The 14,425-nt window shown below is 45.6% G+C and overlaps 1 protein-coding gene across 7 annotated transcripts in view; it reads right to left on the bottom strand.

The window, feature by feature from the left end:
• Positions 1 to 13,330, bottom strand: part of NTPCR (nucleoside-triphosphatase, cancer-related) — a 36,125-nt gene extending 22,795 nt beyond the window's left edge. For all 7 annotated transcript variants that reach the window (XM_023240405.2, XM_045039937.1, XM_023240406.2 and 4 more), the window contains exons 1-3: positions 13,189 to 13,330; positions 8,837 to 8,999; positions 7,979 to 8,075 (exon numbers count right to left, since the gene is read on the bottom strand). In XM_023240405.2, coding sequence (XP_023096173.2) covers positions 7,979 to 8,075; positions 8,837 to 8,999; positions 13,189 to 13,222 — 294 coding nt within the window. In that variant the 5' untranslated portion in view covers positions 13,223 to 13,330. The remainder of the gene's footprint in view (positions 1 to 7,978; positions 8,076 to 8,836; positions 9,000 to 13,188) is intronic.
• Between the last annotated feature and the right edge of the window lie 1,095 nt (positions 13,331 to 14,425).

The raw sequence follows: 14,425 nt of genomic DNA on the forward strand, positions 1-14,425 counted from the left end.
TGGGTGTTCTGGTTCTAGCTTCTTAGACCTTTCATGGATCTTAATTACAAAGAACATGGTGCAGCCTAGAAAACCAGGCTTTGAGTAGATGTTTGTTATTTAAAACCTTAGAATCTATTACCTTTTTGTGTGAGTAGGAGACATATTGGGAGCCAATACAATGCTAAATCCTACACTGCAACAAATTCTAATAAAGCATTCAGTGTGGCTGTCAAAGAGACCATTATGGAAAAGGCCAGCATTAGCCTGTTAGCTGTGATCAATAAAAAACTGGCAAAAAAATCCTAACTACAGAAGCATCGGAAAATAGAAGAAACCTCTAAATAACCTTACCAAAAAACAAAGTTTTTTTTTTTTAAACTAAGAAATGGAAAGCCAGAGATACCAGGTTTTCAGCTCTGGGGAGTAAACGTTGTCTGAAAACTTAAGATATCCTTTTCTATCCAAATGACTCATTTTATATAGTTCTAATCACTCCATATGAGACTTTAAAAAAAATTTTTTTAATATTTATTTTTGAGAGAGAGAGAAAGAGACAGAGTGCGAGTGGGGGAGGGGCAGAGACAGCAGGAAACAAAGAATCCGAAACAGGCTCCAGGCTCGGAGCTGTCAGCACAGAGCCTGACGCGGGGCTCGAACTCATGGACCGCGAGACTGTGACCTGAGCCGAAGTCGGCTGCTCAACCGACGGAGCCACCCAGGTGCCCCCACATGAGACTTTTTGTGATGGACAATAGTCTTATTTCCACCATTCATGCTAGCTCTACCACTAATAAGCTGTGTGCCTTGGGGGAATTTAAATTTCTGTCCTCTGTCTTAGTTTCCTCGTCTGTAAAACAGGAACAGAGTATTATTCTGGGGAGTAAATGAGTTAGCGGCTGCTGCAGAGTTTGTGCCCGATAACTGTTAACCACTTCCTCCACCACCACCACCATTACCATCAACACTACTAGGATTCGGAAAAATGGACAGACAAGAATGGATAAGACAACTTTTTAAACGATAAGACAGCGTGGCAACTAAAACAGTGTGCTACTGATGTAAGGCTCAAACAGGCAAAAGAACAGATGACTGTAAAACATTATACACACACACACACACACACACACACATTTCTTAATATAATTAACAAGGCATAATAAATGAATGACAACTGGGTTATTTAACAAATGGCTTTGGTAAACCGGCTAAGCATTTGGAAGAAAAGCAATTGAGAGTCTCATTGTATTTTACACTCAAAGTAAATCCAGACGGATTAAAAACATAAATGTTTAAAAAAAAAAAAAAAGGTACTACAGAAGAAACAAATTCCAAACTAACTTGGAAAACGGACAGACTTTCTCAATATGAAAAGAATGAAAGAAAAATAGATCACCAAAGTGAAAAACTGAGAAAAACGCAATCGATAAATATAAAAAGGTCATCTGCCTTATGAAAGATATTTTTAAGGCAAAAGGAAAAAAAATGGTTAGAGGAATAAACAAAAACAATTAGATTAAAAAAGTACACAATAAACTAACAAACACTTGACCTCATTAGCAACTTAACAACATGAATCCAAGCAAAGAAGTGTTGGAAAGAAGGATGGAAAACTGAAGACCAGCAGAGTGCCAAGTGTTGGCGAAGGAGCAAGGAGACCAACACGCCCACATGCTGGGGTGTGTGTTCGTGTGTGTGTGTGTGTGTGTGTGTGTGTGTGTGTGCGCGCGCGCACATGCACAAAGGGCCACAAGTGTCACGGGAACACCCCAGCAGCACGCAGAGAGCCTCAGAAGTTCACAAGCCCCCAATCCAGGATCTCCACCCTCAGATCCTCCCCCAGGGAAACAACCAGGGCTGGAGAGAGGGCTGGTGTACAAAGGGTTAACATCTGACACTTGAGGGGATGATGCTGAAGTCAAAGGTGAAAATCCACACTATGAAATACTGCGCAATCATTAAATGATCACAGTTGTGAAGGTGATCCTGTTGGAAGGCCATTCCCATGTCACTCAGTCATAATAAGGGGAAAAACCCAATCGTACAAAACGATACGAAGTGTTTTCCCCCATTATGGAATGATGGAACAAATCAAGTAGAAAGAAGGAAGAAACGAAATACACTAACAGTGGTGTATTTCTGTGAGAAGATTAGGAGTTATTCCTATTTTCTTCTTTATTTTTTTAGGATTTAAAAAAAAATTTTTTTTAACGTTTATTTATTTTTTATTTTTGAGAGAGACCGAGCATGAGCAGGGGAGGGACAAAGAGTAAGAGAGGGAGCCATAGATTCTGCAGCAGGCTCCGGGCTCTGAGCTGTCAGCATAGAGCCCGACGCGGGGCTCGAACCCACAAGCTGTGAGACCATGACCTGAACTGAAGTCGGACTCTCAACCGACTGAGCCACCCAGGCGCCCCTTTTTAGGTTTATTTTTACTTATTTTTTGAGAGAGAGCGAGAGAGCGCGACCGTGAAAGCAGGGGAAGGGCAGAGAGACAGGGAGAGAAAGAATCCCAAGCAGGCACTGTGTTGTAAGCCCCGAACCCAATGCGAGGCTTGAACTAACCAACCATGAGATCACGACCTGAGCTGAACTAAAGAGACGCTTAACTGACCGAGCCAACCAGGTGCCCCTTCTTTATTTCTGTTTCATATTTTTTACAAATCTGCTACCTTGAGTAGGGAGAACGTTAAAACTCAGGAAAACAATAAACATGGTCAAATAAGGGAAAGAAGCCACCGGTGGAATGACAAAAAGAATCAACGATATTCAACCCTACATAGGACTTTCTAAAACCCTTACTGAGTCTACAGTGTTTCCCCGTCTTACTGTATTCTCCTTTATTAACCACGTGTGCCCATGAGAGTCCATCAGTCTCCACTCCGGCCTAAGGAAATGAAGCAAGCCGGGGCCGGGGTCACATCTGTGCCTCCCCCTCCAGCCCTGCCCCGGCCTCCAGCAGCTCCTAGGCTCCAGCTCGGTTCTTACCTCCCCGCTCAGAGCAGGCACACCCCTACCAGCCCCGAGGATTATTTCCCTTATGCTTTTCATTAGACACAACTCAAAAATATTTGTCATCCACAGTGAAATTTCTTACATGTAGGAGGCACTTCATAGATAATTCTTAATGTACAGTGAGAGTTAGTGTTTTCTGACATCCCGGGCACTATAAACTAACAGGCTGTTTGTATCAAGGTTTCCACCTGCCTAAATGTGCTTTCTAAAGCTTTCAGGTTATGTTAGTTGCCCATACTATCTCTTTATATTCTTATTTCTGTCATGTAATTACCTTTGTACTTTTTTCTTTTGTTTTTTTTTTTGTTTGTTTGTTTGTTTTTTTTGAGACAGAGAGAGACAGAGCACGAATGGGGGAGGGTCAGAGAGAGGGGGAGACACAGAATCTGAAGCAGGCTCCAGGCTCCGAGCTGTCAGCACAGAGCCTGACGCGGGGCTCGAACTTACAGACCGTGAGATCATGACCTGAGCCGAAGCTGGAAGCTCAACCAACTGAGCCACCCAGGTGCCCCATCTTTCATTCTTTTTTTTAAGTCTGAAGGCAAAACACTAATTCCTTTTTCTTTCTTCATCCCAACAAAACATATATATGAGATGGGAGAAAAATGTGTACTTCAGAAAAAAAAATCTGTGACCTCAACTAGATAAGAACCTGCAGCCTGGGAAGTCTTCCCAAAACAAAGATGTCTGGGTTTGGTAATCAAAGTATCAAAAATTGGGAGATGTCTGCTTTCCTTTGTTTTTTAATTAAAAAAGAGAGACTCAAGCTCTTACTGCAGTCAGCGTATGACTTCTTATATAATCTTGCAGACAGACGCCAAGCACGTATGTGCGCGCCGCTCTCCCAGGATTCAGTCTGTTCTAAGCAAGGTTAAGTAAAAATCAATTCTCTGTATTGATCCAGTGCCCAAAGCCAGAGTCTTCAACAGGAATTTCATTTGAAGTGCGTCACTTGCCCTTTGATCATTTAAGTAGAGGGTATGCATCTGGTGGGAAAAGAACTAGAGAGAAAAATATCCTGTTCTCTGACTGCTCCCACCAATACAGTGGCCACAACAGACCCAGGACGGGACCAAGGGAAGGTTCCAAAAGGCAGGAGGTGAGGGGAGCCAGCGAGGGGGAGGAAGACCAGGAGAAGGCAGGTCCTGAGGAGCGGCAGCCCCCTAGCAAACCAGAGCGCAAGACCCCACCAGCCCTCTGAAATCAGAACTACCCTCCGCAGGCTAGAGTTAAAATTTTCAGCAGCCTCGGCCAACTACCAAAGCCCCCAACTGCACATTTTAGCCAAGCCCCAAATGTCAAAACAGAGCAGACAGGCAAAGAGAAGAGTGCACCAACCAAAGAAAACGGCCAGGGCTGAGAGCCAAAGGCTGGCATGGCACCGGCCCCAGCACGTGTGGGGGACACGTGGCTGGGGAACGGTGACAGGAGGTCGGAGGTTAGCGGGCCAGATGGCAAAAAGCCCACCAGGCCAAGCGAAAGACCCTGGATTCTACTGCTGGCATAACAGATGCCTCTGGAAGGTTCAGACCTGCCTCGGGAACCCAAGTCTGCACCATCCAATTTCCGTAAAAGTACATCAAAGCAGTAAGTCTATCACAAATTAAATGAAACTCACAGTCTACTAGGCCCCGATCGTGTGGTCCCACCCCCCTTACCAACCACACCTTCTTCTTTACCTACTCCCGCCCCAGGGCAGTGGGGCCTCAGTTTATCTCTTTCCATCATCTGTAGTATTCTCCATAGAACCTCCCACCCCGCCCCCCTCAACAGGCCTGTAGTCTCCCTCTGAAATGACGGTGCCTCCCCATCTTCCATTTCAGTTACACGTCACCTCCCCAGAGCTCCATCCTGGTCACCTGATCTAGTCAGCTCCTGGCACCTCTCACAGCACCCCACTTGTCACCTTCACGGTGTTTATGACAACTGTCCACTTGCTTGTTCAATGTCTACACTTCCCACTCGACTGAGTCTGGAGAAAGGAGAAAACATGTCTGTTTTGCTCACAAGTGTATAGCTAGGATTTGATAAATATTTGATGAATGAATTTAAAAAAGTAATATATACTCCAAAGGCAAAAACTGGTTTGACTAAATTGACAAATCTTTTCCTGGACAAAAAAAAAAGGAGGGGGGGGGGACACGAGGGAACTTAAATAACTAACATAAGGCGTGAAAAGAAGGGAAAACACACTGATCTCACAAAATAAATAAGATTATAAGGGAATATACGAACAACTGTATGCCCACAAATTAGGTAAGTAAAACAAGTTACTAAATGACACAGATTACCACAACTGACTCAACAAGAAATAAAAACTCAGCACCTCTATACAAGTAGAGACTGAATTCGTAATTAAAGAGCTTCCCCTGAAGAAAAGCCCAGGCCACAGGGCTTCACTGGTAAAGTATATCAAACATCCAAAGAAAAAATTAATACCAATATTTCACAAACTCTTCTAAAACTCGGAAGAGGAAGGAACACGTCCCAACTTATTCTGAGGTCAGTATTATTCTGATACCAAACTCAGACAAAGATATCACAAGAAAACTACAGACCACACCCCCAATGAATACAGACGTGGAAACCGTCAACAAATTATTTGCAAACATATAAAAATCCAGCAACATATAAAAGGATTTGCATATAATCCTTTTGAATCCATCAACATATAAAAACAATCACACATCATGACCAAGAGGGATTTATTTCAAGAACCAAGGCTGGTTTAACATTCAAAAATCAATTAACATAATACACTCTATTAATATGATAAAGGATAAAAACCACATCATCACCTCTGTAGATGCAGAAAAAGGATCTGACAAAACCCAATACTTCTTCGTTGTAAAATACCTGACAAACTAGGAATAAAAAGGGACTTCCTCAACCCGGTAATGGCCATCTGCAAGTAACCCACAGCCAACATCATACTTTATGGTAAAAGATTAAATGCTTTCTCCCTACAATCAGGAACAAGATGAGTATGTCCCATTCAACAGTGAACTGAAGGTTCTAACCAGGGCAATTAGGCAAGAAAATGAAATAAAAGGCATCCAAAGTAGAAATGAAAAAGTAAAACCATCTCTATTTGTAGATGACATGATTTTCCACAAAGAAAATTCTAAGGAATTCACTGGAAAACTCAGAACCAATAAACAAATTCACCAAGGTGACAGGATACAAAACCGATCAATAAACGAAAATCACTTGTACTTCTATACATTAGTAATAATTCCAAAAATGAAATTAAGAAAACAGTTCCATTTACAATAGCACCCCAAAGTGTGAAAACATTATGCTAAGTTAAATAACCTAGTTACAAAACACCACATATTATATGATTCCCTTCTCACGAAATGCCCAGAACAGGCAAACTGACAGGCAAAGAAAGGTAGGTCAGGGGTTGCCAGGGGCTGGGAGAGACACAGGAATGAAGAATGACTGATTAACGGGTGTGGGGTTTCCTTCTGAAACGATGGAAATGTTCTAAAATTAGATCGTGATGACTGGCTGCACGATCGTATGAATATACTAGAAAAAGATGAATTGTGTATTTTATTTTCTTTCTTTTTTTTTAATGTTTATTTTTGAGAGAGAGAGAGAGACACAGCACAAGCAGAGGAGAGGCAGAGAAAGAGGGAGACACAGAATCCGAAGCAGGCTCCAGGCTCTGAGCTGTCAGCACAGAGCCCAACACGGCGCACGAACCCATGGACCACAAGATCATGACCTGAGCCGAAGTCGGATGTTTAACTGACTGAGCCACCCAGGCGCCCCGTGAATTGTATATTTTAAATGAGTGAAGTGTATGGTATATGAATTATATCTCAATACGCTGTTTAAAAAACAAAAACAAAAAAACAAAACAAAACAAAACAAAATAAAAAAACAGGTAATACAGTGATATACGGTATATCACAGATGGTCCCGGACTTACGATGGTTCAACTTATGATTTTCCAACTTTATGGTGGTGTGAAAGCAATATGGATGCACCAGAAACCATAGGTCAAAAAAATGGGTTTTTTTGAGAGATAGCGAGCACCTGTGTGCCAAGCTGGGGAGGGGCAGAGGGAGAAGGAGAGACAGAATCCCGAGCAGGGTCCATGCCTGGCAGAGCCCAATTCGGGGCCTGATCTCACAACTGTGAAATAATGACCTGAGCTGAAATCCAAAGTAAGATGCTTTAACTGGCTGAGCCACCCAGGCGCCCCCAGAGGTCAACTTTTAAATTCTGACTTTTTCCTGGGCCAGCGGTGGCATGCAGGATCCTCTCTCCCGATGCTGGGCAGGAGAAGCAAGTCCCACCCCCCAGGCAACCACAGGCTCATGAAGGTAAACAACCAATACACTGACAACCATTCTGCACCCACACAGCCATTATGCATTTCCCTTTCTGTACAATATTCAACATATTACATGAGATATTCAACATTTTATTACAAAATAGGCTTTGTGTTACATGATCTTGCCAACCGTAGGCTGAGGTGAAGAGTTCTGAACATGTTTAAGGTCAGCTGGTTAGTAGATTAGATGTATTACATGTGTTTTCCACTTACCATACTTTCAACTTATGATGGGTTTATCAGGAGGTAACCCCCTCGTAAGCCGAGGAAGACGTGTAATGTGGTAATATTTCTATAATGACATCTTCCCTTCCTAAATGTTTGTTGTGCTGTGAAAACAGGGTTAAGATATAAATAGGAGGAAGGCAAAGGAAAAACTTAACCTTGGGAGCCTTGGGAGCTGGGCACCAGAGTTCTCCCAGTATAAAATATTTCCATGGGCTAAATTTGGGTGAGGAGGAATTTATTTGTAGTTCATAGTGACATCAAATTACGGTGCATACCTTCTTTACAGCTCAGTCACTTGAAAACTTTTAAATTGTAAAATGCAAAACTGGCCACTCCTTAGGAGCAAAACCACTCTGTTCCCAGGAGCACGAAGAAGAGATGGGCTCAAGAAGCAGAAATCACACTTACGTTCCTCAAGACCGGAAGTGCCAACTGCTCGAAGGAAGTCAGATCCACCACATACTGCCCGACTCGGCACTCGCGTTTTCCAGGTGGAGGCTCTGAGCTGAATAAAGAAACAGTGCATTTGTTGAAAAGACCCCTGTATTGATTTCTGGTTTGCAGCTAAGCCACTGAGCCTCTGGCCCTTCGACATATGCTAAATCACCCTGAGACATCACCTACACAAAACGCAGTAGTATGCAAAGCTAACCTGATGCCGTGCCGTCTCCTGAGAACAGGGTTTCCAACAAGTATGCCCACCACGCCACCGCCACCAGCCCTGGAAGTTACCCCTGGGGGTGCCGATGCCCAAGCTACAGGGAGGCAGCGCCCCAACTATCTTGGAAAAGTAGCACAAGAAACAGGATGACGAATTACAAAATGATAAAAATTTAGTACTCAGTGGAGTAAGTTTTAAGTGAAATATGCTATCTTTGTACTTTGTTTTTCCTATCGTGGTTTCAAAGTCTGTTTTCTTTCTTTGAGAAATCTGCAAAGGCCCAAGATTCTTCAAGATAGGGATCAGAGATTATTTGGCTCGATCCTGTGCCCAGGGAGAATAAAACATCATAGAAATGAAATGTCAGGGGCGCCTGGGTGGCGCAGTCGGTTGAGCGTCCGACTTCAGCCAGGTCACGATCTCGCGGTCCGTGAGTTCGAGCCCCGCGTCGGGCTCTGGGCTGATGGCTCGGAGCCTGGAGCCTGTTTCCAATTCTGTGTCTCCCTCTCTCTCTGCCCCTCCCCCGTTCATGCTCTGTCTCTCTCTGTCCCAAAAATAAATAAACGTTGAAAAAAAAAAAAAAAAAAGAAATGAAACATCAGTACCCAATTCTAGACAAAACTCCCCGCGTGCCGGATAAGGTGACAACATCGAATCCTATTCTTCTCCCTGCCTGTCTGACTTCTTCTGTGTAAAATCCATCGATAGGCACACCAGAGGATTTTAAAACCTCACTGGCTTTCTGGATCAATGTTGTTTTCCCAACTCCTGGAAGAAAAACAAAAAAACAACAAAAAATCCATTAGGAACCACCCCCTTGCTGGAGGGAACAGCACTCAGGGCCTGAGAGCAATTGCCGTGGAGGAGAGAAATGGGCTGCAAAGGAATTTTATGAATATTAATTCACTTTCATTTTGATTGTTCCAGGTGTTAAAACTTTTCAATTTCAAGCATACTAAAAATACGAATGGGATCTTAAAGTTTTATTTTGAAATTCTGAAACATTATTAATTTTGTCACACATACCATCCCAGAACCACCTGAGCGGCTTACTGGTGACAGCCGAGTGCCATCCGCACCCTCTGAGACAAGCTTCTGGAACTAAGTTTACTCTCTTCCTTGGGTGGCCACGCTCTCACCAGGACGCAAAACTGGTCATGCTTGGGTCGAAGGCTGGGCACTTTAAACTAGGACTTCAACCTTCCCAACACTCTGGACCTACGCTTACCCGCGAAAATCCCTTCACTCCTCCATGGACTTAACATTGCCGTGTCTCCCAGAAAAGCGTCCCTTAAATACCACTACCACCACCAGAAACGGCAATCTTCCAACTTTCTCACAAGAGCGATCTGATCAGGTCGGCAGCCCCTTCTGTGACCTCCTCCGCTGCTCTCCCGGTTCCTCTGGCTTGCCCCCCAACGCCTTCCCCACTTACAACCTATCACCTCCACCCCCATCCACCTGGCCTGTTAACTACTCGGGTGTGTTCACAGGTACCAACAGGGAATCACCGACACCGTGGGGCCAGGCTTCACAAGCATTTCCTGGGTTCCATCCTGACAACGACCCAATCAGGCAGTTACCGTTCTTGTCCCTATTTCACAGATGAGGCCCAGAGGGGATGGGTGAGTTACCCGAGGTTACACAATTAGTCAGGACCATATAATTTAACAGGGGCCTTTGTGTGTATCCAGGACTTGCTCCATAGACATTTAAGTCAATGGCATCACGGTTATCAAAAATGGGAAAAATGGGAATCCTCCGGCAAGCCTGCAATAGACTATTCTGAGACACCACAGGGTTGTAAAGTCATATTATTTCTATGGCTGCCCCCTCAGAGTCATCAGGGTTCCCCAAGAAACCTTTTAAGCTTGTATGAGATAAACCATGAACTGTTACGCAATAAACCTCTCCTCCTAATTCACACTAACAAACGATGGCGGCTGGCCTTCTGGCCCAGGAACACCAACCCAAGGGGATCCCAGCCACGTGCTCACTGGGGCTGGAAGAGAACCGTGTAGGGTTTTCATCCCAGCTCTGTGCCCTAGTACCTGCTGTTTAGCAAAGTCCCGGCAGAACCTGTTTAATACGGGCCAGCGGCATTGGTGGATATGTAAGTTGGTACTTTTCTGAAGGGCGACTTCAACGTGCCTTCCGCAGCACACAGCAATTCTGTCTAGGAATTCACCTTCAGCAAGAGTCTGACGACAGTACAAAGATACGTGGAATAGGGGTTTTACGTCAGTTTTCATGATAATAGCAAAATATAGAGAGCAACCTATATGGTGACCAGTAAGGGAGTGTGAATTACGGTATCATGTATATAACGACATACAAATATGCAGGAATGCCATACGGGCCTTACAGAGAATACCGTTTACCTATCTTTATTAGCACAGAAAACAGACCGCAATATGGCAATGATAAACGGAGAAAAAGCAGGTTAAGACACAGCAGGCATATATATATAGCATTATCCTATTATGCTTTTTTTTTTAAAAAAAAGTGAAGCGTATGTATTTACAGGAAATGTTGAGACGGAAATGGAAAAGTTTACAGCACTTATTTCTGTGTGTTGTAATTCCATGTGATTGTCACTTTCTTCTCTAAAACTTTGATTTTTTTTTTTTTCTGGTCTAATAGTAAGTGGGTATTACTCTTAACGTAAGAAAAAAAAAATACTACATTTTGAAGAAGATAACGTGGGGCAGCTGTGATAAAAGGGGACGCTTTGTGTCCTGCATGTTGGGCAGAACACCGGTGCCGGCTCAAGCCCCTTCCTGATCAGCTCTAAAAAATCATCTTTCAGTTCATTTTTCATCTCCATCAATTAAGCTACTACCCTAGAGCTGTCTACACGAAGAGGTAACCTATGCTGAAGGAGACCCCAAAATGACGGCTCCATACCACACACAGGCAAGAAGGGCAGGTCAGAAAGCTCCAGAAACCTTTTGGTTCTACTTCTCTCATAAAGCTGACCCTGAGATAAAAGATTCAAGGGCAGGAAGTTTAATTTGGAAAGTGACCCCCAAGACTCCAAGGGAAGTAACTGCATTATCACGCAAGTTACCTCTGTGGATAGCTAATCCCACTGGGGAACTCTGGGAGACAGTTTTGGGCACGTGACTCAGTTTTCCTGCCTGAGGGCTGAGGAAGTAGAGAGTTTATCCACCGACTCCCGTCTCTCATGGGTTGGAGGCTGCCCCTGGGGGACAGGAATTCCCTGGCCCGTCGGGCCTGCTCTGCACACAGGTACAGAATCTAGAGAAATCAGAGAATCAGAGAAAGCCCTCTAAGATGGGTCACAGGTTGGACAGCTGGGAAAAACATTAAGTGTCAAGGAGACGCAAGCAGAGCACTGAGCATATACAACAAAACGTGACCTCTTTGAGAAGACACATTACCTGACGATCTGAATATGTAGACTAGATTTAGATAGCAGGCAGAGTTTGAGACTAAGTTGATGAGAGAAAGAAACTATGAAAAAAACCAGACAGTAACTCCAAAGGGGGGAGGGGGGGGAGGACTTGTATGTAAAAGGAAAAGAAAATTATAGATTACTAACTACAGGGCTCTTCTGTGATTAGTGTTTACCTGTACTGGGCTAATCAAAATTACACTATAACTACATTAGGAAGATGGAGAGAAAGAGAAGGTGAGCGGTTTTTAGGACAGGCTTAGGCAAGCTATCTTGTAGAATCATTTGTCTTTCAACTGTGTGTACATGGAACTTTTATAAAAAAAGGGGACAGGAAGAAGAACCAGCACTGATCTGGCCCACCTCTCTGTCCCCAGCCACCTCCAGGAGCCAGGCAGATCCTATCACAACAACAACAGATCACTTCTGTTATGAAACACATAGATGTCTTGAGGCCAGCCTGCTGAGAGAACAGCATTCCCAGGTTCAAATAAAGGACTGACGAATCAATTTTCAGAAGACAGTCTTTTGCAGTATTAGGGAGTACTCTGGATGTTAGAAATCTCTCAAACCTGTCTCCTCACAGCGCCTCCATTGCCTGGTAAAAAGAACATTCCGGAGTCCACAACACTAAGTATGCCCTTTGCTACTTGGGCAACACATAACCACTAAAATAAAGCGAAAGAGGGTTCTAGGCCCAGAATGACAATCTGTGATACCGGAGCTCTCAGTTCACTTAAACATTAGGCACACCTTGCAAAGGAGCTGACGAAATAAATCACTTTCTCTGCTCCAATCAACCCATCTTTCTGCCTTGGCCCATCTGATGCTGCCACCACCTTCCTGAGTCACGCCGGATACACGTGTGGGGCCTTGGGTTTAAAAAGCGTCTCCTCCAGCTTCACGTGAAGGCACACTCTCCCATCAGGATCCCGTAGGGTTGAGGGATGTGCCCAAAGCCACAGACACAGGATCTGGGAGGGGCTTCCTGGAGGCACCGAGTCCCCCGGCCTCACCCTTGCAGGCAACTGGGGAGTGGGAAGTCTCATCTTCAGCTTCACTACGGTTCAGGAGAAAACCCCGCGCTTCCTCTCATTACAGATGGTAGGCCAGAGCCACCGTAGCGGCGGCACGTGTGACCATCCACAGAAACAGGACAGCTTCCCGTCAATCACGGCCGCGGCAGGGATCCTGCAATACCGTGTGCGCGCATCACTGAGCTCAACACTGCGCCCTTACGCTTGCTGCCGTGGGACCCCCCGCCCCCCTTTAATGCCTTCGTAAAGAAGCCCACATACTACCAAACCACAGCTCTTTTTCTTACCAGCCTTGGCCTCATTTCTAGCCCTGTCTTTTGTACTTAAAATCACGTTCTCTGGGAAGGGGTCACGGAGCCCGTAACATTCACTGGGGACTTTAGGGACCAGCTGCCAGAACCCTGGAGCCTGCCGCCCCGTCCCAAGTACACGGGAACGCCCCCCACCTCCCGCCTACCCCGGCTGCCCCCCCGCCCAAAAGCGGAGACCCGGGCGGGGTTACCTGGGGGCCCCGTGAGGAACACGTGCCGGGCCATTCCGGTGGGCCCGGGTGGGGGTCGCGGCCCGGGTCGGGGTCGGGGTCGCGGTGCAGGTTCCGCCCCCGGCGTGCGCCGGGCCCCGCCTCCGCCGACCGGAAGCACCGCCCCCGCGGCCGCGCAGGCGCCTCAGCGCCGCCCCCCCAACCCTCAGCCCTCGGCCTTGCTCGCGCATGCGCCTTGGGCCCTTGATCTCCGTACGCGGTGGAGACGTCCGCGGTCGGGAGTGGGGTGGTCAGGAGTTTTTCGGCCGCTTGTCCTTGATCGTAGATTTCCGGCTCACGGGGCGGGGGGTGGGTCTCCAAGGGAGACGTGCGTGAGAATGCTTATTACTAAACTGGTGCTGTGCTAGGTGAGCGCCGTGGTCCAAGTCCTGCCGCTGACGTCCGGACCTGCAAGCTGAAATTACCCCAACCCTCCTGGAAGTTTGGTCTCCGAAACCTTCCGCAGAGGGAGGAGGCTTTGCTACCGATTCGAACTCTTTGCCCAGCGTCGTCTACCATAGCTGCGAGTAGAATTACCTGATAAAACGTGCTTGATGCCTGGGCTCCACTTCCAGAAAATTCGGAGTGTTTGGTCTTGGGTGTGTCCTGAGGATCTGGATCTTTTTTTTTCTTTCTTTCTTTTTTTTTGAACTCCCCAGCAATTTCCAACGTTCCCTGGGGTTGAGAACCACTTGTTTATAGACAGACCTCCCAGCCCCCGTCATTGCATATGAAGACCAGAAATTGGTCTTTCTTACCTCCATACCGTAATGGAAACCAACGCAAGACCCCGCCGGAGGATCTCATTGCGCAAAGAATTAAGTGGCTCCCCCCCCCCCTCACTTGACCACTTGAAGTGTTTCAGCCAGCGAAATGAAGTGGCAATGGCCTTGGGCCAAATTTACCTGTAAACTCTTTCAGCCTGACATGTGTATGGTTTGACTTGTGATCAATCATTCTCCATCCTGGCTGAGAAAGCAATTTCACTGAGTGCTCAACTTAATTGGTCTGTGCCCACACAGGACCTCCAGGGCTCCCCTTAGCCTGCTATATACATCAGTCAGATGGCCTCAGTTTTTTAGCTATTTAAAAAGTAATCATCTGAAAAGTAAGATTTGCACAGTGTAGCTGCTACCATCATTTTCGCAACGTTTACAAAGCCGCATCGCTGGTAATGTAGGGCTTTCCACCTACGTTTATCTTTAACCTCATGCAAATT

The sequence above is a fragment of the Felis catus genome, chromosome D2 (assembly GCF_018350175.1).
Source record: "Felis catus isolate Fca126 chromosome D2, F.catus_Fca126_mat1.0, whole genome shotgun sequence".
In the NCBI taxonomy this organism is placed as follows: Eukaryota; Metazoa; Chordata; class Mammalia; order Carnivora; family Felidae; genus Felis; species Felis catus.